At 36.7% G+C, this 20643-nt stretch overlaps 1 protein-coding gene across 4 annotated transcripts in view; it reads right to left on the bottom strand.

Moving 5' to 3' along the window:
• Positions 1-20643, bottom strand: part of EXPH5 (exophilin 5) — a 102647-nt gene that overhangs the window by 36989 nt on the left and 45015 nt on the right. Inside the window, exons 2-3 of one of the 4 annotated variants that reach the window (XM_074304324.1) lie at positions 12506-12660; positions 10345-10504 (exon numbers count right to left, since the gene is read on the bottom strand). In XM_074304324.1, coding sequence (XP_074160425.1) covers positions 10345-10504; positions 12506-12660 — 315 coding nt within the window. Of the gene's footprint in view, positions 1-8252; positions 8819-10344; positions 10505-12505; positions 12661-20643 lie in introns of those variants that run through there. The other 3 variants (XM_074304325.1, XM_074304327.1, XM_074304326.1) reach the window with 3 other exon arrangements.

Below are 20643 nucleotides of genomic sequence, written 5' to 3'. Positions count from 1 at the left end.
GCCATTTCAATAGTTCAGATGAGAATTAAGAGGGCTTAATCTAGGTAAGTGGCCGGCTATGTGAGGAAAGAGAGATAGAGATGGATCAAAATGCTACAATTACAGAAACAAAGATATGGCAACAGATTACATATGTGAAATAAGTGAGATGAATTGAGGATGACACTGAGGTTACCCATCTGGGTGACTGTTAGAATTACCAGGTGAGAACTCAGGTTGTCTGGACAGTGACAAGGTGAGAATTCAGGTTGACTTGACAGTTCTCTGGCTTAGACCTTTGGTTTGGGCCTTTAAAGGGAGTTTACACCTTAGGAATTCTAAGAGGAGCAAGCTCATTGGTTGGAGTACTTCTTCCCAGAAGCCCTTGCATTATCCCATGCCCATTCTCTGGGAGGATAAAAGAGGACAGCACTCCAGAGATAGGAGAAGTCTCTACTCTACACCAGGCCCACCGTGGCAGAGGTGGGGGGGGAGCGAGCCCCGAGGGGCTCTCACTTCTGGCTAGCGGGACCTCCCCCCCTCCCCCCGCCTGCCTATCCCAAGATTTCCTCCAGTGGAATGAGCGAATAAGTAAGAACAATTTATTTCAATGGTCATGAAAGTGGATGAACTAGACTGGTTCAAACAGGGTCACCAAGGTCATCCACTTCATCTCAGGGCCATGTTCAAGCAACTGAATTCTCACCTTGTCACTGTCCAGACAATCTGAGTTCTCACCTTGTCACTGTCCAGACAACCTGAGTTCTCACCTGGTAATCCTAACAGGTGACAAGAAGGTTGATAGTACATTCAGCAGTGTTGAGGAAATTCAGAGGAGAAAAAGCGCTGGATATGGAGCCAGAGGACTTAGGTTCAAATCTCAGCTTTGCATCGACTACCTATATAACCTTGGAAAAATGATTTCATCTGCTTGGGTCTCAGTTTCCTTATATGTAAAATGAGGGTGTCAGACCCAAAGACTTTTAAGAAACCTTCTAGTTCCTGTGATCCAATAACTTCAGTCCCTCAGGATAAAATAAGTTTTAGGCTAATAGTCCTTCATAGTCATTGTCTACAAAGGACTCAGCACTAAGACACCATTTGCACAGACCATGAAAACCTAAAGCAATTCTATATAGTCCTCCACTCATACGATATATATTAGCCACTCTTCTTTTCTTTCAACATTAAGATTGCATACATTCCTAGGCCATAGAACTAATATCTTATACTAAAGGGGCATAAAGAAGTCAACAGTCTCCAGAAAGCAGTTCTTTTATTTAACCTTTCTCAACATATTCCTGCCCTCCATAGAAAGCACTGACCATATCTTAGAAATGTTACTGTGACTTGATGTCCACTGGACTTTGTTACTCTCATTCACAGGAGTAATTCTACCCAGACTCTAAAAGTTAATTCCATCATTAGTCTCTCTGAATTGGCAAAGACCTCTGAGGTTAGCAGGTCCAATTCCTACCAAGAGCATAATTCCTTTCTATAACAATCCCAAACAACAACTTCTTGAATTTAAGTGAGAGGGAACTTATTACTTCATGAGGCAAACTATTCCATTTTTGGACAACTCTAATTGTTAGAAGCATTATTATTATATGGAGACATCTGCCTCCTTGTCAAGGCAACTTACCCAGGCCATACTGGGAACTAACACCCACAGCCAACATCTCAAAGACCAACACCATCCAGGAATACACCATTAGAGCAAGTGGCTGATTTCACTAAGCTCTAATATTGTTTGCAGCTCCTACCACTTTCCAGATCTCTGGCTTCTCAGCTTTGGATGTAGCTTTTGTTTTCCTGGTTGTATATTATATTATACTATTATTCTCTCTGTTTTCTGGCTCAGCCTGGCTGAGACCACACTCTTCAGTTCTTGACTGAATTGACTTTCTGCTTGCACTGGGCCTCCTAGCCTGGACAAGATAGCTAGAAGGAATAACTCTTCAGCCATTAAAAATCTTAAATTTATTTTGGTCAACTTCTGAGTCAATTAGCAAACCTAAGATAACCTAACTAGCTGTTACCACTGCAGAAAGGCATCCTGAATAGTACCTTATAAAGCTACCCCACCTCACCTGCTGCCAGCTCAGTCCCTGCAAAAGAAAGATGAGAACTGTACATGAAAAATTCCAGAATAAAGCACTGTTCTTGTGATAAGTGCCATGAGAAGAGTTCAAGAAAGCAGTCTAAAAGTTCAGAGGGAGAGATCATTTCTAGCTCAGACTATCAAGGAATACTTCATGAAGAAGATAATTGAGCAGAGCTAGGAAGAATGGATAGTTTTTCAGATAGGAAGGAAACAAATATTTGTTAAATTCCTACTATGTGCTCTACTATGTGCTCAGCACCATTTTTTACGGTGGAAGAATATCGGAATACATGGGAAAGCTGTTGATACGAGAGCCACCTGACAGTGGCTGCTGGAGATCCAACCCAGAATGGATCTCCTCTTGTGAGAGGATGACAGAAGGAGACTGAGAGTCATTTGCTATTCTCTGACCTCTCTGACTGAGAGGCTGTTGTATTGTTGACATCTCTCCTCTTCCGTCTGCCTCCAACTTATCTCATTCCTAGTCCAAAACACCTGCGTCAGTAAAGGCTGTCCTACAACTCCATCAGATGACATGATCCACAGCTGTGGAGGCTCTCGGAGAATTGACCTGGCCCTTAACAGAAGAGCCTGAGACAAATAAATTAAGTGACTTGTCCAGTACCATAAAGCCAGTAAATGTCTTAGGTAGAATTTAAATTTGGGTTTCCCCACTCCAGGCCTACTGATCTATCTATCTATTGCACCATCCAGCCTCCTATAAAGTGGATATTAGAGCAAAGTTACAGAGAAACGGGGAAAAATGAAATGCCTCCAATTAATCCACTTTGGTTAAGTGAGAATCAGGAGCTATAGATAAAAGGCAGAGAGTTGATGTGTGGTGAAGGAACAGCGCTCTAGAAATGACAGTCTTAGCTTAAAGAGTAGTAGGAAAAATTCTGTTTGACTAACTACACCAGGGAAACCTTTATATAATGAATGAATGAATGAAAAAGAATTTATTAAGCATTAATATAAGCCAGGCACTGTGCTAAGTGCTGTGACACCCTATGATGAAAACTCCTATTTATATGGTGATTTGAAGTTTACTTTCTTCCTAGTGATTCAGTAGTTAGTCAACAAACATTTATTATTTACTACATGCCTTACATTGTGCTAAAATACAAAGAAAACAAGGAATTTATTCTAATGGGGGAAATAGCATACCAAAAATGAGACCTTGCCATATATACAATGTAAATGGAAGAAAATATCACAGAGAAGGTATGTTGTGTGTATGTTGGTGGGAGGTGGAGGTAGGAGTTGGGAGACTAGGAAAGATCTGCAGAAAGTAGAATTTAAGCTAAGTTTTTAATGAAGCGTTGGAAGCTAGGAGGCAGAGATGAGGAGGGAGGATGTTTTAAGTGTGAGGAATAGCCAGTAAAAAGCATGGAGTATCACGTGTGAGGAGCAGCAAGCCAGGAGAGTTGGATCACAGATCAGGGTGGGCAGAAAAATAATCAGACTTAAAAGATGGGAAGCATCCAGATCATTAAGTGCCAAACAAAAAGCTTTATATTTCATCCTGGAGGAAGTAGGGAACCATTAGAGTTTATATGGAGGTGGGAAGGAGTGACACTGATATGCTCCAACACTTAGGAAGGATGTAGTAATAACTCTGAGGCTCCTTGGCTTTGGGAGTGATAGAGATAAAAATGACATATTTCTTCCCTTAGGCTATTCTGCTCCAGTTTATTCTATATGACCAGGATGGGCTAAGGTCACAAATATTGCTGGTTGTCAGATAACACTTATTGGTCAGTGATAATAGATTTCTGAAATTAATGAGCAACAATGAGTTGCTTAAAGTTAATGCAAGTGCAGAACAAAATTGGGTGTCCACCATTGAAACATCACCATAGTGATGTTTCAAGCCTAAAACTTCTCCTGAAGGTTGAGTCCTGCCCCTTCCCCAGCCCCCAGCTATGCCCAGAGAACTATGGGGACTGCACCTGCTCACAAAGTCAGAATCAGACCACTCCTCATATCCACCTCTAAGCTACAACATTAGCATCACCTGATCTCTCTAACGCTTCCCCCATATATTCACTTTCTTGCTCCTCCTTCTTTGCTAACTTCTTTTGGAATTTGTCTGCTTTAATTGATGTTACAATTATAATGAACTTTGTTCCTTGACTTGAAGATGAATCCAAGACACTTTGGTCTGGAACCCCAACATTTTTGGGGTCCCCCAGAACTCAAGCAACATTGTCAGACTTGATATTAAGGTAAATCCTTTTGGCAGCCTAGGAGAGGATGGTTTGGAAAGGGGAGGGAGGGAGGTCAGCTATAAGGTAATCTTAATAGTTAAGACTGAGATGATAGGGGCCTATACCTGCCAGCAGTTGTGTGAGTGGATAGAAGGGACCTTATATGGGAGATGTTACGAAGGTGAAAAGGACAAGATTTGACAACAGATTGGGCATGTGGAGTGAGTGAGAGGAGGGATTATTTAGATTTGGAAATTGCTTGTGTAGAAATGGTCACTGAACTTCTGAGAGTTGATAAAATCACCAATCAAGAAATTATAGAGGGGAAAGAGCATAGGGCCCTAAGAGAGCCCATCATTAATGGGATACCTCGATGAAGATCCTGCAAAGGAGGCTAAGCAGCAGTCAGTGAGGGAGAAGAGTCAGAACAAAGTCAGGATCAAGGAGGTGTTGGATCAAGGTCTTGACAAGAAAAGTCGCTTTAACATGAAATGGGTGTGAAAGTGTTGGAGCATAGTAGGGGATAGATATTGGGGGAAGATATCTGAGTGACATGAAGAGAAGATGAAGGAGTTTTTGCTAAATGGCTTCAATTTTTTTCCCTAATTAAGTATTAGGTGAGGTCTTCACCCGAGGGAGTAGGATGAAAAGGCATAATGAGGGGTAAGGATTGAGGAAGGATGAAAAGATTTTATTTAACCTTTGTTATGAGAGAATCGATTAGGGAGGTTGGATAGTGTTTAGCATTTATTTGGAAATAAGTAGGGAAAATATTATTATCTTCATTTTATGACTTTAAAAAAAAAATCCTGAGAATAGGAGAACTTAAGTGACTTTCTTAGTAATTACTATTATCATAGTATTGATCTAAATTCAAATATCTTTACTCCAGGTCCAGCATTTTCACTATGTTATGTTCCTTCCTTCCAAAACTACTGCCATGTCTCATATTATTTATGAGAGGATGCTAGACTTGGGACAAAGAGCAACTCCAAGGAAAAATGCTGCTTACTGATAGACTTCTTTCTAAGTGTGCCAGATTCTTTTTAATGCCTATATAAGAACTTCTAATTATGTTGCAAGGAGAGAAGTCAGGACAGCCCTAGAGAATCAAAAAGGTTTCAGGAGGATTCTTTTCTCTTCCCAGATAAAAAGTGAAGGTATGAATAGTTTCTAGCCTTTCCCCTTTTTAATGATGTAAGTAAGGCTTTCTAAAAAGCTTAACTTTATTTTAACTATATTCTAAGAAGAGTAGCATAAAAAAGCCTAAGAAAGTCACATATAGCCCTTTTTGAACTTCAGTCTCCTGAATAAGATTAAGTTCAAAGGTGTGTAAAGCACTTTTCAAATCTTAAAACAAAATCATGATTATTATCATCATTATCAACAACAGCAAACAGAGGAAGGCACCACAATGCAATAAATCCAGCATACAGATCTTTGGTTCAAATGCATCTTCAGTATTTCACTATGTTTATGACTGTACATAAGTCCCTTATCAAGAGTTTGATGTGATAGAAATAACTCCAGATTTAGAGTAAGAGGCCTTGGGTACAAGTTGGGCAAAGTCCCTTCTCTTTGGGCTTAAAATTTCTTCATCTATAAAATGAGAGTCAGGTTAAATAGCTTCTGAAATTTCTTCCAGGTCTAAGTCTAAGATTTTGCAATCCCTGGGCCTTGGCTTTCTCAGCTGGAAGATGAAAGGGTTGGACTATATAACCTCTGATTTCCCTTCCCATTCTAAACCAATGATCCTATTAAAACAACTTTTGTGTAGGCTGCACTAAATTCAATATACATCTAATTTACCTGGGCTGAATAAACTTGGTGAGAGCAAGCTAAGTGAAATGTAAACAATCTATTTTCTTTTCTGTAGAATCAAGAACTAATGTTTGGGTATCGTTTAATGGATTAAGTGAAGGATTAAAAATAAAGATGAAATAATTTCAGGAGGAGCTTGTGAAACAAAGAAGAGGAACTTTGACCTTTTTGCAAACAAGCATATTCCCTAACCGCCCTCAGTGTTGGCTTACAAATATTGGGATATCAAAACCATAGACAACATGCTAGAGATGACTTTGTAACTCTGGAAAAGTGATTAGAAGAGCTCATGGATGTAATGAGTCAACAGTCTCTGGAAAGATGATACTTTTAGTCAACTCCTTGAGTTAACAAAACAGTTGAAGGAAAGAAGGAAAAGACATTTCTTTTGGCTAATTTAGTTCAGGGTGGGAATGGCTTCTTTGATTTGGGATAATTTATACATATACATATACATACATATATATATAATATATATATATATATATTTATTTATTTATTTATTTGTTTTGTTTACTTTATTTATTTATTTATTTATTTATTTATTCTAGCAAGGTTATTTTACAATAAGGCTTCTGCCATATTTTGTTCCTTTATTTCTCAGGAATCTGGCAAGTAATAATGTAGCATATTTTTTCCACTTCAACAAGTATAAACCTGACTGCTCTCTTGTTCAAGGTGACTGTTTTCCTGAGTGCTTTGTCAGTTCTTCCTAATGTGCTAGGAGGCAGGGAAGACCTCCTGTACTGGATTTTACAGTTGTAGTTTGAGATTAATGATCAGAATGACTAATAAAAGGCAGGTTTAGTTCAAGTTTTGAGTGAACCATAGAGCCAGTGAAGCACAGTTCACATTATCCAACTGTGTAAAAGTACTGGAGAGAGGGAGTACTTTCAGATTTATATTCATTTAAGCCGCATTCATATATTTTTAAAATATAAAATGAGTATGTGGGACTGGTCATGGATTGTTCATCTGTATCTTAGCACATAAGTTGGTTTGTTTGTCTGTTTCTTTTTTTTGCTGAGACAACCGGGGTTAAGTGATTTGCCCAGGGTCACACAGCTAGGAAGTGTTAAGTGTCTGAGACCACATTTGAACTCAGGTCCTCTTGACTTCAGAGCTGGTGCTCTATCTACTGTGCCATCTAGCTGCCCCAACATGTGAGTTTTAAGGGACAGGAAGCATGGCTTCTTTAAGTATGAGTCCAGTGCATTATTAAAATCAACAGATATTTATTAATGATGAGTCAATTCAACAAATATTCATCAGGCACCTACTATGTGTAAACTACTGGGCTAAGAGCTAGATCAAATAAACACATTTAGCTTTTGAAAATGAAATGCATTTAAAACAAGACAATTTTTTTAAATTATTAAAATTTAAAATTAAAACATATATTGCCATCTAGGGGAGGGGATGGAGGGAAGGAGAAAATTTGAAACACAAAGCTATGCTGTCAAATTATTCGTGCATATGTTTTGAAAATAAAAAGCTTTACAAAAAATAAATAAAAATAAAAAAATTTAAAGTTAAAAATACACATGCTTAAATGATTCCATTTGACAGTTTTTTTCTAGCTAACAATGATTTTTTTCTTTTTATGCATGCATAGTTAGCAACACTGTGAAATCATGTATCTAGTTGAAAAATGTGTGCTATTTTTATTGAGTGAGGTTATATAGAGCTAAATGTCTATGCAGCTTTTATGAAAGATAGCTGCCAGACTAGAAAGTTGCAAGTCTTTTAGTACAGTCTCATCCATAGCACATGAATTGCAAATGATAAGAGATAATCAAAGAGACTTTTAAAGTTTTCTGGTTCACATTTTCTAAAATAACCTAAAAATATTTGTAGAGATCAATGTGATAAGCAAAAGGTTTCCCTCAAACTTCACCTCAGCTTTCCTTAACTTGAACTATCTTATTTTTAATAACAATAACTAATAAAAAGCAGATAAAATCCAGCCACGTGCAAAAAGCCTAACCTGTATCACATATAAAAACATTCTTGTTCTCTCTCAAAGAAACATTTCTTTCAAGCTCTTCTGATCCAGTCTCAAAATGCCTAAACATGAGCATAATTATAAACCCTTCCAACATTTTGATTAGAAAAAAAAAAAAAATCACTCTTACCTACCAAAAATGATTCCAGCACAGGTGATTAATCAGTTGTCTTGGTAAGGATATCCCAAAACAAAACAATAGCACCCTACTTTTGTTTTTCCTCCTAAGTCTGAAAAAAAAAAAATCTGAGAACAAAACAGCCCTCAGGTGGCAGCTGGGAGCTGCAAGATTTCCAGCCACGGAAGAGGGACTAACTTGAGGAAAGAAAAGGTTTTGCCCGCAGTGCCCGTGAGCCTCATTACCTGACTTAGGCAGTGGTTGTCTCTGTGCCTGTCTCCCTAGGCAGCTAGAACTCCTCCAGCACCTTTACTGATTGCAGGCAGACTTGCTCCTAATGGTTTGTCTTCATACGGAACTAAATCACAAGCCAAGCCAACACCTTAAAAGGGTGGGAAGCTTTTTTTTTTTTTTTAACCAGGAAGAGACGTGACTAAAATATTTAGCAGTCAGCTCAATTGAAAGTAACCATAGACTTGCTTCTTGTTTAAAAAAAAAAACCAAAACCCTAAAAATCCCGGAAAAAATTTTGACAGCACAGTGAATTAAGACAGATTTATTTAGAACTGTCAAAGAACAAGTCCTGTTGCTCCTAACACTGGCTCCCCATCCTCCCGACCTTTGAACTTTCTTCTAGGAAAACTTTAGGATGGGGCTTCTCTCTATTTCTACACAAACTTGGCAATCATCCAGCAATCCTAAAAGGGGCTAGCAAGGTTGAATTTCATGACTGAGCCAAACAAAAGATTTTCCTTGGCTCAGTCTGGGATTCAACCTCACTTTCCAAAGTCCATCTGACGTTTCTTATTTACTTCCATTCAGTCTTAAAAGGATTTCACTTCTTTCACCCCCAGGTACTTCCTCATTCCATACTAAAAATACTAAGTACCTCTGTATTAATAGGGAACCAACTGAATTCTTTGAAATGGGAAGAAACTATATAATACTTTCCAGACAGTTAGTTCCTGATTTCCCAAATACATCATGGTTCCAAGAGCCAGGCCCAAAGCAACAAGGTGAGAACTTCATTTCAGAGATTTCTGCTTCACAGAACCTCATTTAGGCTACAGGACCAGGTCCTATAGAATGAAATACAGGTATGGACCATAATGCATCTTCTCCTATTGTCTCCCAATGCATCTTCTCCTATTGTCTCCTCTTAGATTCCCTAGTTTCCTATAATCATTCAATCAATAAGTCACTTTTAAAAATGAAGGACTTCTACAGGGCTCAAGGGGCTTTTTCTAATACCTCGATGTTAATTCTTTTCTTCAAATTATCATGAAATTATTTATCTCTGCATATGTTGTATCCACCCTCATCCCCCCAAAAATGAAAGTTTCTTGAGAGCAGGGAATGCTTAATTTTTGTTGTTGTTTGTGAATCCTCATTGTCTAGCACAATACATTGCTTGTAGTAGGGCTCTTAATAAATTTTTGTTGAATTGTAGAATACTGACCCTCAATCTTATTATAGCTAATATAGTGAATAAAAGATACAATACCTGCTTCTTAGATAATATTAATGATGAGGTCTAGAATGAAATTAGGTTTAATTGAGTGGCAAGTTTGGGGTACAGGGAGTCAAATAGAGCTCTCCTGCAACCCCTTTGGATTTGGGGCAAGGATACGGAGTTAAATGAGGTAGCAGCACAGAGTACCCTGTAAAGGAATTTACAGACCTGAAAATCTAGATTGATAAGGGAGGTTTATTTTGGGGTTTAGAAATAAAGTTAAAGTCTAATTAGTAAAAGGGGAAGGTAGATATAAAAGGGCACCAGCCAGAGGTAAGGCTGCAAAGAGAGAGCTCCAGCTTGGCTCTTTAATAATGAGAGATTTAGCTAAAGGGACCTGTGGGTGGTGTCCCAAGTTGGCTCAGATCCAGTGGGGGTTGTGAGAGCCAGGATCTCCTATTGGAATTCAAAAGGGGCTTTTGACAGGATTTGTGAATCAAAGGTCCTAGCTTCTTGAATTGATAATGCATTCAGCAAGGAGGGGTTGGGAATCAGAAAGGAATAAATCCATCTGAAAGGATTAGTTTCTTAATGGGAGCACAACCCACATCATTCTGACTAATGGAATATACATTTGATCTGTTACCTTACCCTTGTAGTGATGATGGTTGAGGCTTGATAATTTCCTTTCCTGATTTTCCAAAGGAGAATAATGAAGCTAGAGATGACCGGAACCCCAGGCGGCGAGTAGAAGAGGGATTATTTCGATTTGGAAGATTTGGAGATCTTGACATGGGTAAATGCATAGAATCTAGAAGCAAACAAAAACAACATTATGATCACTTCCAAACTCAATTCTATGAATTTCATTCTTTTTATAACAGGCAAAAGTCATTTCCCAATCCTGTCTACTTGTGTATAACAAAAAAGGCAGGTAGAGAGTAGAACCCACTCATTTTTCATTTGGCTACTTTGCTATTTGTCTTTAGAAATTTTTATTTTAATGATTCAGCAGGGTAGCAATAGGTATTATATAAAATGCAGGTTTTTAAAAATGTGATTTAAAAGACAATCAATTTTTCATATAAAATTCAAGTAACTTCCAAATTATCTGCTTTACTCTATATTCTAATTTATCTCCTCAATTCTTGAGTGTAGTTCTGATCTCATCACTGAACTGAAACTGTTTTCTTCAGATTTGTCTACAACCTTTTAACTCTCAGATTGGTCCATTTTCCCATATTATTCTTTGTTAAACTCACTTATGCATTTGACATTTTCTTCTTAGATATTCTCACTTCTCTGGATTTTCATGGCTACAGTCTCAGGAATCTCCTTCAATTGTCTAAATAGCTCAAGTCTTCTAACTGTGGGTGTACCCCTAGGCTCCACCTTGGGCCCTGGCCTCCACCTCCTTATCTAATCTCTTTTGGTGATCTCCTCAATTCTTATAGAGGCAGCTAAGTAGTGAAGTGAATGGAGTGTTGGGCTGGAGACCAAAAGGCCTGAGTTTAAATTCTACCTTAAATATTTTGTTGACCCGGGGCACATTTAAACTCTCTTTGCCTCAATTCATTAAATGTACAGTGGGGATAATAACAACACCTACTGCTTAAAGTTGTTTTGAAGACTAAATGCAATAGGATGTTATTGTTTTTTAAAATTCTTTTGAATTTTTAACATTTTATTTTTCCCAATTACATGTAAAAATTATTTTTACCTTTTTTTTTTTTTTTTAATGATTTTGAGCTCCAAATTCTCTTCCCTCTTCCCTCCCCACTCACTAGGAAGGCAAGTAACTTGATAAAGGTTATATATATGCAATCACATGAACCATATGAAATAATATTTGTAAAGCACTTAGCATAGTATCTTAGCATATAGTAAGTGCTTAGCAGATGCTTCCTTCCTTCATGGGTTTAATGATCATTTTCATACAAATGACTCTTAGATCCATATGTTTAATCCTAGTCTCTTCCCTGAACTTCAACCAGGTGTCCCCAACCACCTACTGGATGTTAAAAAGTAGATATTCTATTAACATCTCTCAGTGTGTCCAAAACAGAACTAAATGACATCTATGAAATAGGTTAACATATGGAAATAGTATATGAAACTATTTTAGAAAAAGATCATTATTATATAGGTTTAATCTTAAAAACAAATCTTAATACTACATTTACACATGTGACATTGCAAATGTTGAAAAATGAAGAACAATTTTTATATTATGAATGTCAAATGATTCCTAAGAAGTTAACATCAATAATTCACTGGAATTTGTATTGGATTCCAATCAAAAGTACAAAGTCACTGAAGTCCCGTAAGGAATTGGTGGTGAACTAGATTCTCCTGAAGGTGACTCCCATAATATTCTTACTAATAGGCATGTCATAGTAGATAGAGACCCAGGTTGTAGTTAGGATGATCTAAATTCAAGCCTATCTATTACTATGTTAACTATATGATCACAAGCAAATTGCTTAACCATTCTAAGGATCACTTTTATTTATAAAATGAGAGAATTAAGCCGAATGGTTTCTAAGTCCCTTCCAATTCTAGATCTATGATCCTATATGATCCTAGTTGCTCATCTGTATAGATGAAGGGAATTCCCATAGTGGTAAAGAGAGTTTTCATTTTGGGAATTCCCTGTAACCAATGAAATCACAGATCTGAACCACCTTCCTCAGATTCCTTTTTCCTCTTTCCAATAAAAGCAAAAATTAACTCAACCCCCTCCTCTTGTCCACCCTTCACATAACACACACAGAGCTGTGAAATGAGATAACATATATACACATCATCTCACCATTTTTCGTCTTCCTTAGTCTATATGTGAGTGGTTGTTTTAACATCTGGTTGACATCCGTGTCATTGCGAAACTTTTTTCTCTGGATTTCTTCAAACCATTCACCAGTCACTCCTTGGAGCCATCTAATATCTCTCTTTGTCTTCTGGAGTTTGCTGAAATGAAATAGAAGTATACATGTATTTGTTTAAGCAGTTTACATACAGCCTGGTATCATCTGCCTCTGGAAAGTTATGCTCTGTGCAGAAAATACATGCTCTGTGCTGAGGGTAAAGTTTATCAAATTTACCCATGATGTCACATTATCTGTTACAACATCAGCCCCATTCATTGTGCATAGATTTCCAGTATTTCAGCTATTATCCTAATACATACAACTGAAAGCTGTTGGTTTAACCAACAGCCAAAATGAATATCAAGAAAATTAGGATAAACTTGATTGAGCAATAGGCTAACACCTGACCTAGTAGTGACATTAAAGGGCAAACTCCCAGAAACTGAAAAATTCTAGTTCGAACTTGTCCCACAGAAAGTAAACATAATGGTAGCCATGAAAATAGGAGAGGTTATGCAAATATTCAGGGTGAGCTTTATGCCCACATGAAGTTAAAATTTAGACTAGAATGGACCTTGCACATGATCTAGTCCCAAGTTGATCAATCCCCTTACAGATGAAGGAACTTAGGCCATAAGAGATTAAGGGATTCACCCAAAATGACATATTATTACTATTTCTATTATTGTTTTTGTTCAGTCATTTTCAGCTGTTTCTGACTCTTCCTGACCCCATTTGGGGTTTTCTTGAGTGATTAGTCATTTCCTTCTCTGACTCATTTTACAGATGAGAAAACTGAGGTAAACAGGGTTAAATGACTTGCCCAGGGTCATTCAGCTAGTAAGTATTTGAGGTCAAATTTGAACTCAGGAAGATGAGTCTTCTTGACTCCAGGCTTGGCACTCTGGCTATTATTATTAACATAAACCAGGATTTGAGTCAAAGCACATACCATCAGTGTGCTTACCATCTTCCTGCAGACTCTAATGAACCAGCCCAGGATCTAAACCCCAAAATCTCAGAAATCACCAATCTTCCAGCTTAGGGCCCTCAACTGTCATCCTGGGAAATCCACAGCCTGGCAACAGCATATGTTATAAGCCACATCTACCGAAGACCTAGAAAAGAAAGTTATTGCTATGCAAGCCCTTGCTACTGCCAAATGGTTCAAAATAAGAAAGGCATATGATTAGATCAGCAGAAATGGCATTAACAAAGAGGAATTCCCATCTGCTTTGCCTTTGCAACAATAAGGACCATGGGGCCCTTCCATAGTTTGGACCTGCATTCACATCTTAGGCTTAAATATTGTTTTTTTTTTTTTTTTTCAATGACCATTCCTCTAAAAATAACATATAGTCTGACATTTTGAGGAGACTTAAACATTTAGTTAAGCATTAGTTAAATACTTAACTTAGTATGACATATGTAGTTTAAACCCAGTGATTTCCTTCCTGAGAAGAGGAATCTGTGGTAACCTGAGTGTATAACATGTAGGATAGGTCCATGAATGACCACAGGGCAAGGGGACACAAAGAAGTATGGGGGAGCATGAAAAATCAATTGCATCTACTGTGAATTTGGTGCTGCAAGTGTTCATTATCAAACAAACACGCTGAATTGGTGTCATGTGGTTGTTTGGGGGAAGCCTGTCTGATGATTCAGCAGTCACTTAGCCTTATTTTTAATTGTCTTATGCTCTCACAAAGTGGGGCGGGGATGGGAATGATATATCAGAGATGAGTGGCACGGGCTGACAGTGGGTATGTAAGATTTCCGCTTCTAGCCATGATACTGAACCAATCAAGTCACAGCATAAAGTCATTGGGCAAAGAACCAGAGCTCATCCAGTCTAGGCTTGCCAATCCTGTATGACAGTTAAAAAAATTAGGTTGCAAATAGTCTATTTTGCCTATGAAACATGCTTGTCCCTGTCCATATTTACCAGGGCTTCTATGTAGCTGACACCTTTCTTATTCCTCAAGTATTTTTCATAATAATCAATCACAAGTATTTATTAAATGCTTACTATACTGACAACTGCCATGAGCAACTAAGATACAAAGAAAAAACAAAATTGTCCTATCCTCAAGAAATGTTCATTCTAATGAAAAGATTAAAATATGTCTATTTATGTAAATCTTCACGTGTGTGCTTATGTATATGTATACATTTGCATCTACATCTATATTTTATACTAGATGTACATTCGTGTACACACATGTATATGTTAGCATATGCATATGTTCACATATTTCTGCATGTTGAGAGAGAAACAAAAACAGAGAGAGTAAATCCAAAGTAATTTTAGAAAAAGATCTCAGACAGAAGTGCAGGAGGTGGACAGGAAGTTATGGGCTTCTAAGAAACAATTGAGAAGGTAGAGCATTTCAGACATGGAAGATAGGCAGTGAAAAGTTTGGAGGTAGAAGATGAATGAAGTGGTTTTTTTTGTGATGAATAGCTAATAGACTAGTATGTCTGGACTAAAGCATGTATGGAGGGGAGGATAGTTAATTAGTAATGTATACTAGGAAGGGATCAGCTTTAAATGTCAGAGTTTTAAATATCAAACTGAGGAATTTATATTTGATACTAGAGACAATAATAATCTTAAACCAAAAGATTAGAAGCATCAGCCTTTAACCAATAGAGGTGATTCCCGTTACCAATGTAACAATATGCAACTAATAATAGATGGAATTTTCATGACACTTTAAAAATATGCAAAGTATTTTACATATTGTGTTTCTCTTCAGCCTTACAACAATCTTGTAAATCCTGGGAAAATCTGTGTTATCCCTATTTTACAGAAGAAGAAATAATTTCAGAAGGGTTAAGAGATTTGCCTCAGATCACACTGTGCCAAGTAGGATTCAAGTTTTCACACTGCCTCAAAACATGTGAGAGTTACACCATCCCCTCTGTCTTCTCCCATTGCTTTCTTGCTGCTCTGTCCTTGCTTATTCTGGAGAACAGCAACATTGGTAATTGTCTCACACAAGGGCTCTTCCCTATCATCTTTCTCCTTGTCTCTGCTTCCAGGGGATTTGGGGGTAAAACATCATGGAAGCTCCTTTCTCTTTAAAAAACAAAACAAAACAAAACCTTTCTTTCATTCCCAGATACATCCCATTTAACCCCTTCTTTATTTCTTCTAACTCTTGTTCATCTCTCTTTAAGAAAAATCTTTCCTTTCCTTTTCATCTCTCTCTCCCATGTGTACTTATTCTGTCTGTGTCTCCAGAAAAATAACCTTAACCATGGTTAAGTAAAAGAATGAATTTATTTCTTAAAGTGAGAAAACACTTGTTAGAGAGACACCATTTTCAGAAACAGAATTCTCAAATAAAATTAAATAGCAATCAGCCTCTAAAGTCCTTGAACTTCCTTTTAAATATACACAAAAGCCTTCTCTTTCCATCCTCATCCTCCTCTTTCTAAACTTGCTTTTCTTTGTGAATTAATACTTTATAAATTTTTTAATATAAAAACTCTTGTTCCATTATATTGTTTTAATGTTTTGCTTAATTTCTTGCATGATATTAGTATTGTTTTCTAATATTTTTCACTACATACATTCATTATTTCTTTCATATTGTGGGTTAAATGAATAAATGCAAAAACACTATGTAAAGCATGATGCAAAAGCAAGAATGGTATCTGTCAACAATGAGATGATTGAGGCCAGTTCCAATGATCTTGTGATGAAGACAGCCATCTACACCCAGAGAGAGGACTGTGGGAACTGAATGTGGAAGGCAACATAACATTCTCACTCTTAGTTGTTGTTCGCTTGCATTTTTTTTTTTTACTCATTTTTTTCCTTTTTGATCTGATTTTTCTTGTGCAGCAAGAAATTGTATAAATATGTTTACACATATTGGATTTAACATATATTTTAACATATATAACATATATTGGATTGCTTGCCATCTAGGGGAGAGGGTGGGGCGAAAGAGGGGGAGAAATCTGAAACACAAGGCTATGCAAGGATCAATGTTGAAAAATTATCCCTGCATATGTTTTGAAAATAAAAAGATTTAAACATTTTTTTTTTTAAAAGACTGGCATCTGTGCTCAGGTGCTTATATCCAATAGAGGGAGGCAATATCTATTGGATTCATAAAAGAATTTCCATTTATAGCTGTAGAAATGTATTCAAAATTTAAACACCTAACTTATATACCAATATTTGGAACAAATCCTCTTTGTGAATCGGGCCCAATTTGTTATTTAATAAATATTTGTATGATGGCAGTTGTAGAATACCATTTTATGCCATGCTTTAGCATCAGTACTAGGTAAAGAAATCATTTACAACTTCTCTTACTAAAATTAACTTAGCAACACATTTCTATTATCATAAAGGATGATCGTAAAGGATGATAAAAGAGAGTTTTAAGTTAACATTTCAAAAAAGTTCTCCATATTCATTAATGAAAAAAAACTAATAATAATAATAATGTGTATATGTTTGGGGGAGAGGGAAAGAGGTGGTATTCCAAGCTTGTAATAACACTGGTGTAGTAAATAAACTCCAGTATGGAAACTTCTTCCATCTATGCAGAACAGCTTGTGCATTGTAACAGTTAATGCATTGTAACTCAAAAAGTATCAGAAGTAAAATTTAAACCCAATTCTTCCTGATGCCAAGTTAGGCTGTAACCATTATATCACTATGTTGCTTTTGAGTACTCTGCTTCAAGATCAAGTGATTACATCTGTGTCTCCCTGGCCTTTATTAGAAAGTTACTGTTTAACTTTGAGAAAGGACTATCAAGCTTGCCAGGAGAGAGATATAATAAGGAAAGAGAAACAAATTCAAATTAATTCACCCATTCGATTTAATTTCAGACTTGGACACATTTAAAACAAAACAAAGCAAAAACTACAAACTCATTGTTGAAAGGAATTCTTAGTGTTGAAATTCCCATCATCAGTGAAAATTAGCCCTTGCTCTATAACTTATAGTCTTTGAGAATTGTGTGGGGATGCTGAAAAGTTGAGTCCTCTAGACATCTCAAATTCGACATAGCCAAGGCAGCACTTATCTTTCTTCAAAAATGGCTTTCTTTCAGATTTTCCTGTTCTTATCTCTCACCATCCTTCCAAACACTAGTCATCCTCAGTACTATTCTTGATTCCTCTCTTTTATTCACTCTACCTATACAATTAGCTGCCATCTATCTCTGTAACATCTCTCATATATACATATCTGCATGTGTATGTATAAGTATATATATATATATATATATATATATATATATATATATATGTTCCTTCCTCTCTAGTCATGTATCTGTGTGTGTATACTTACATATGGATATTATCTTCCCTGTTAGGATATAAATTATTTGAGTGTTGGTATGTCTAGCTTTTTATTCCCAGCATTTGGTGTAATACTTATCACTAAGTTCTAGGAAATAGAACTGAGATTTGATCAGTATAGAGCAGGACTTCTTAAACTCGAGACCCCTTTTCACCCAAGAAGTTTTTACTCGACTATCTCAAATCTGAACTGAGCTGTTTCTGGCAGTGTTTGTGCATGTTCAGTACAAAGTGTACATGTTGTGTGTTCAGAACCAAGGCTGCAATGAAATTTCATGATGCAATACTTGTCTGTGCTGCTAGAAACATCCCTGATCTATTATTCATTGATTTTGAATTAATTTTTGATTATTGTATTCAGAAAGCTTTTATTGTTGCCAAAAACATCATAGTAGCTAAATCATTTACTCATATAGTAGAATGAGAACCATGAATATAAAATAGAAGTGCAGTGATGTATTCTGTGTCTCAATTAGAGTGTAAAATGTGATAAATATTGACTTAGCTTACACAATAAGATAAAAACTAGGTGGCACAGTGGGATAAAGTGCCAGACCTGGAATTAGGAATTCTCATCTTCCTGAGTTAAAATCTGGCTTCAGAAATTACTAGCTGTGTGACCCTGGGTGAATCACTTAATTGTGTTTGCTTCAGTTTCCACATCTGTAAAATGGGCTGGAGAAGGAAATGGCAAATCATTCCAGTATCTTTGCCAAGAAAACTCCAAAAGCAATTATGAAGAGTTGGATACAACTGAAAATGATTGAATGACAATAGGTAAAGGAGATAGAAATTAACCAAACCCCATAATGCTACCTTACTCTAACAGAATTTTACTGACTGAGGTAGATTATACAAAAGTCTAAGCTAGCTCTTGAGACCCAGCAGTCCAAGGACGAGCCTGTTTACCATTTCTGTACTGCCTATTGCTTGTGCAAAAATGTTATTCTTATAGAGCCAACTGCGTTGTGGAATACTGTTTCACTTCATGCCTTTTTTTCTGGAACCAGTTAACAATGTTAGATAAAATAGCCTGAACTGAATTTCACTCTGATACCGCATTGAGTCAGGAAACTTTTCATTTAAGTATGCCAGATAGTCACATTCAGCCAAGGTCACTTATAATTAAAAAAACTACATTTGTTCTGTGCTTTTTACTCAACTGCTATTTAATACAAATAATATGAAACCATTTACATCATCTTTGGGAGACTTTGCAATCTGTTATAATAATGACTCACATTTATATCATATTACTCTCTGGATTGCCTTTGGAACATTACATGGTCTTTTTAATGATTTCAATTTTCTTCTGCCTGAAACAAAGGCCATTAATTTAAATACCAAAGTTCTTCTTGTGATATCATATGGCTACGTTCTACCAAGCAAAGTTGGGCCTAATCTAAAGGGCAACAGAGAAGAGTAAAGGGGGCCAAGACTAGCTTGATACAATTATAAATTAGTAATTGTATATTAGGAATAGTCAAAGGATATTATCAGAGAAATATATAATCAGAAAAAAGATGGGCTGATACATAGCAAGAGCCCTGCACATTGTAGAAGACCCTATAACTATATTAGTTGGGCTAGAAGCTATCAGGAAGTATCCTCAAGGGAAGTATATCCTGAGCTCTAGCACCACCCCTAGCAAAGATAATCAAGTCCTAGAGACAACATTGTCTTCTTTCAAGGAAAAAACAGTCTAACCCATGTGGTGGAGTGAGGGAGAATCCTTGTAGATAGTGCGCCTGTCATAAGTTGCCATACATATAGCATTAAAGATTTCCAAAGTTGATCCTCACAACAAGTTTGTGATATAGGCAATATAAGTATTAATATTCCGTTTCACTGATAGGTACACTGAGGTTATATCTTATCCCTGGTTTTACAATTAATAAATATTGGCACAAACTCAGGACATTTGGCTCCACGTCTTCTCCATTAGACCATATTGACTCTGTTCATGTTTATTTGCACCTGCTGTGGCAAGATGACATACATTTTTAATTCATAAAGGTATTTCTATTTTAATTATGCAAAATGAATAGTAAAATTAGTTCTTAGGTTCATTTAAAATTTCATTGTTTTGTTTTGTTTTTATATTACCTATATTTCTTAATATATCTCTACTGCATTCCCTTCTAAGAAAGAATAAAGAAGGATAAATATAGTTAAGCAAAACTAACCAGCATATCCCAGATGATCCCAAAGACTTTGAGCTGTTCATGCAATCAGCATCCTGGCCTATCTCTATCAAGAGAGCTGTTATGGACATTTTTGTAATGTGAGTCCTTTCCTTTTTTTTTTTTTTTTTTTTTTTTTTTGCTGAGACAGTTGGGGTTAAGTGACTTGCCCAGGGTCACACAGCCAGGAAGTGTTAAGTATCTGAGGCCAGATTTGAACTCAGGTCCTTCTGACTTTAGGGCTGGTGCTCTATCCACTGCGCCACCTAGCTGCCCCTCCTTTTCCCTTTTTTTTTTTTAAGGGAAAAAAGGTCAGAATTGGAAATTGAGGGGATGCTCATTAATTGGGGAATGACTGAACAAATTATTGTAAAATACGAATACTATAGGTGCATTTCAGAAAAACTCTGGAAAGACTTTTATATGAATTGATGCTGAGTAAAGTGAGCAGAGGAAAGAGAACAATGTACACATTAATACCAAGATTGTACAAGATCAACTTTGGTAGACATTGTTCTTCTGAACATTACAATAATCTAAGACAATTCCAAAAGACTCATGTTGGAAAA

This window comes from Sminthopsis crassicaudata, chromosome 3, assembly GCF_048593235.1.
Source record: "Sminthopsis crassicaudata isolate SCR6 chromosome 3, ASM4859323v1, whole genome shotgun sequence".
In the NCBI taxonomy this organism is placed as follows: domain Eukaryota; kingdom Metazoa; phylum Chordata; class Mammalia; order Dasyuromorphia; family Dasyuridae; genus Sminthopsis; species Sminthopsis crassicaudata.
This window is presented reverse-complemented; position numbering and strand designations above follow the sequence as displayed.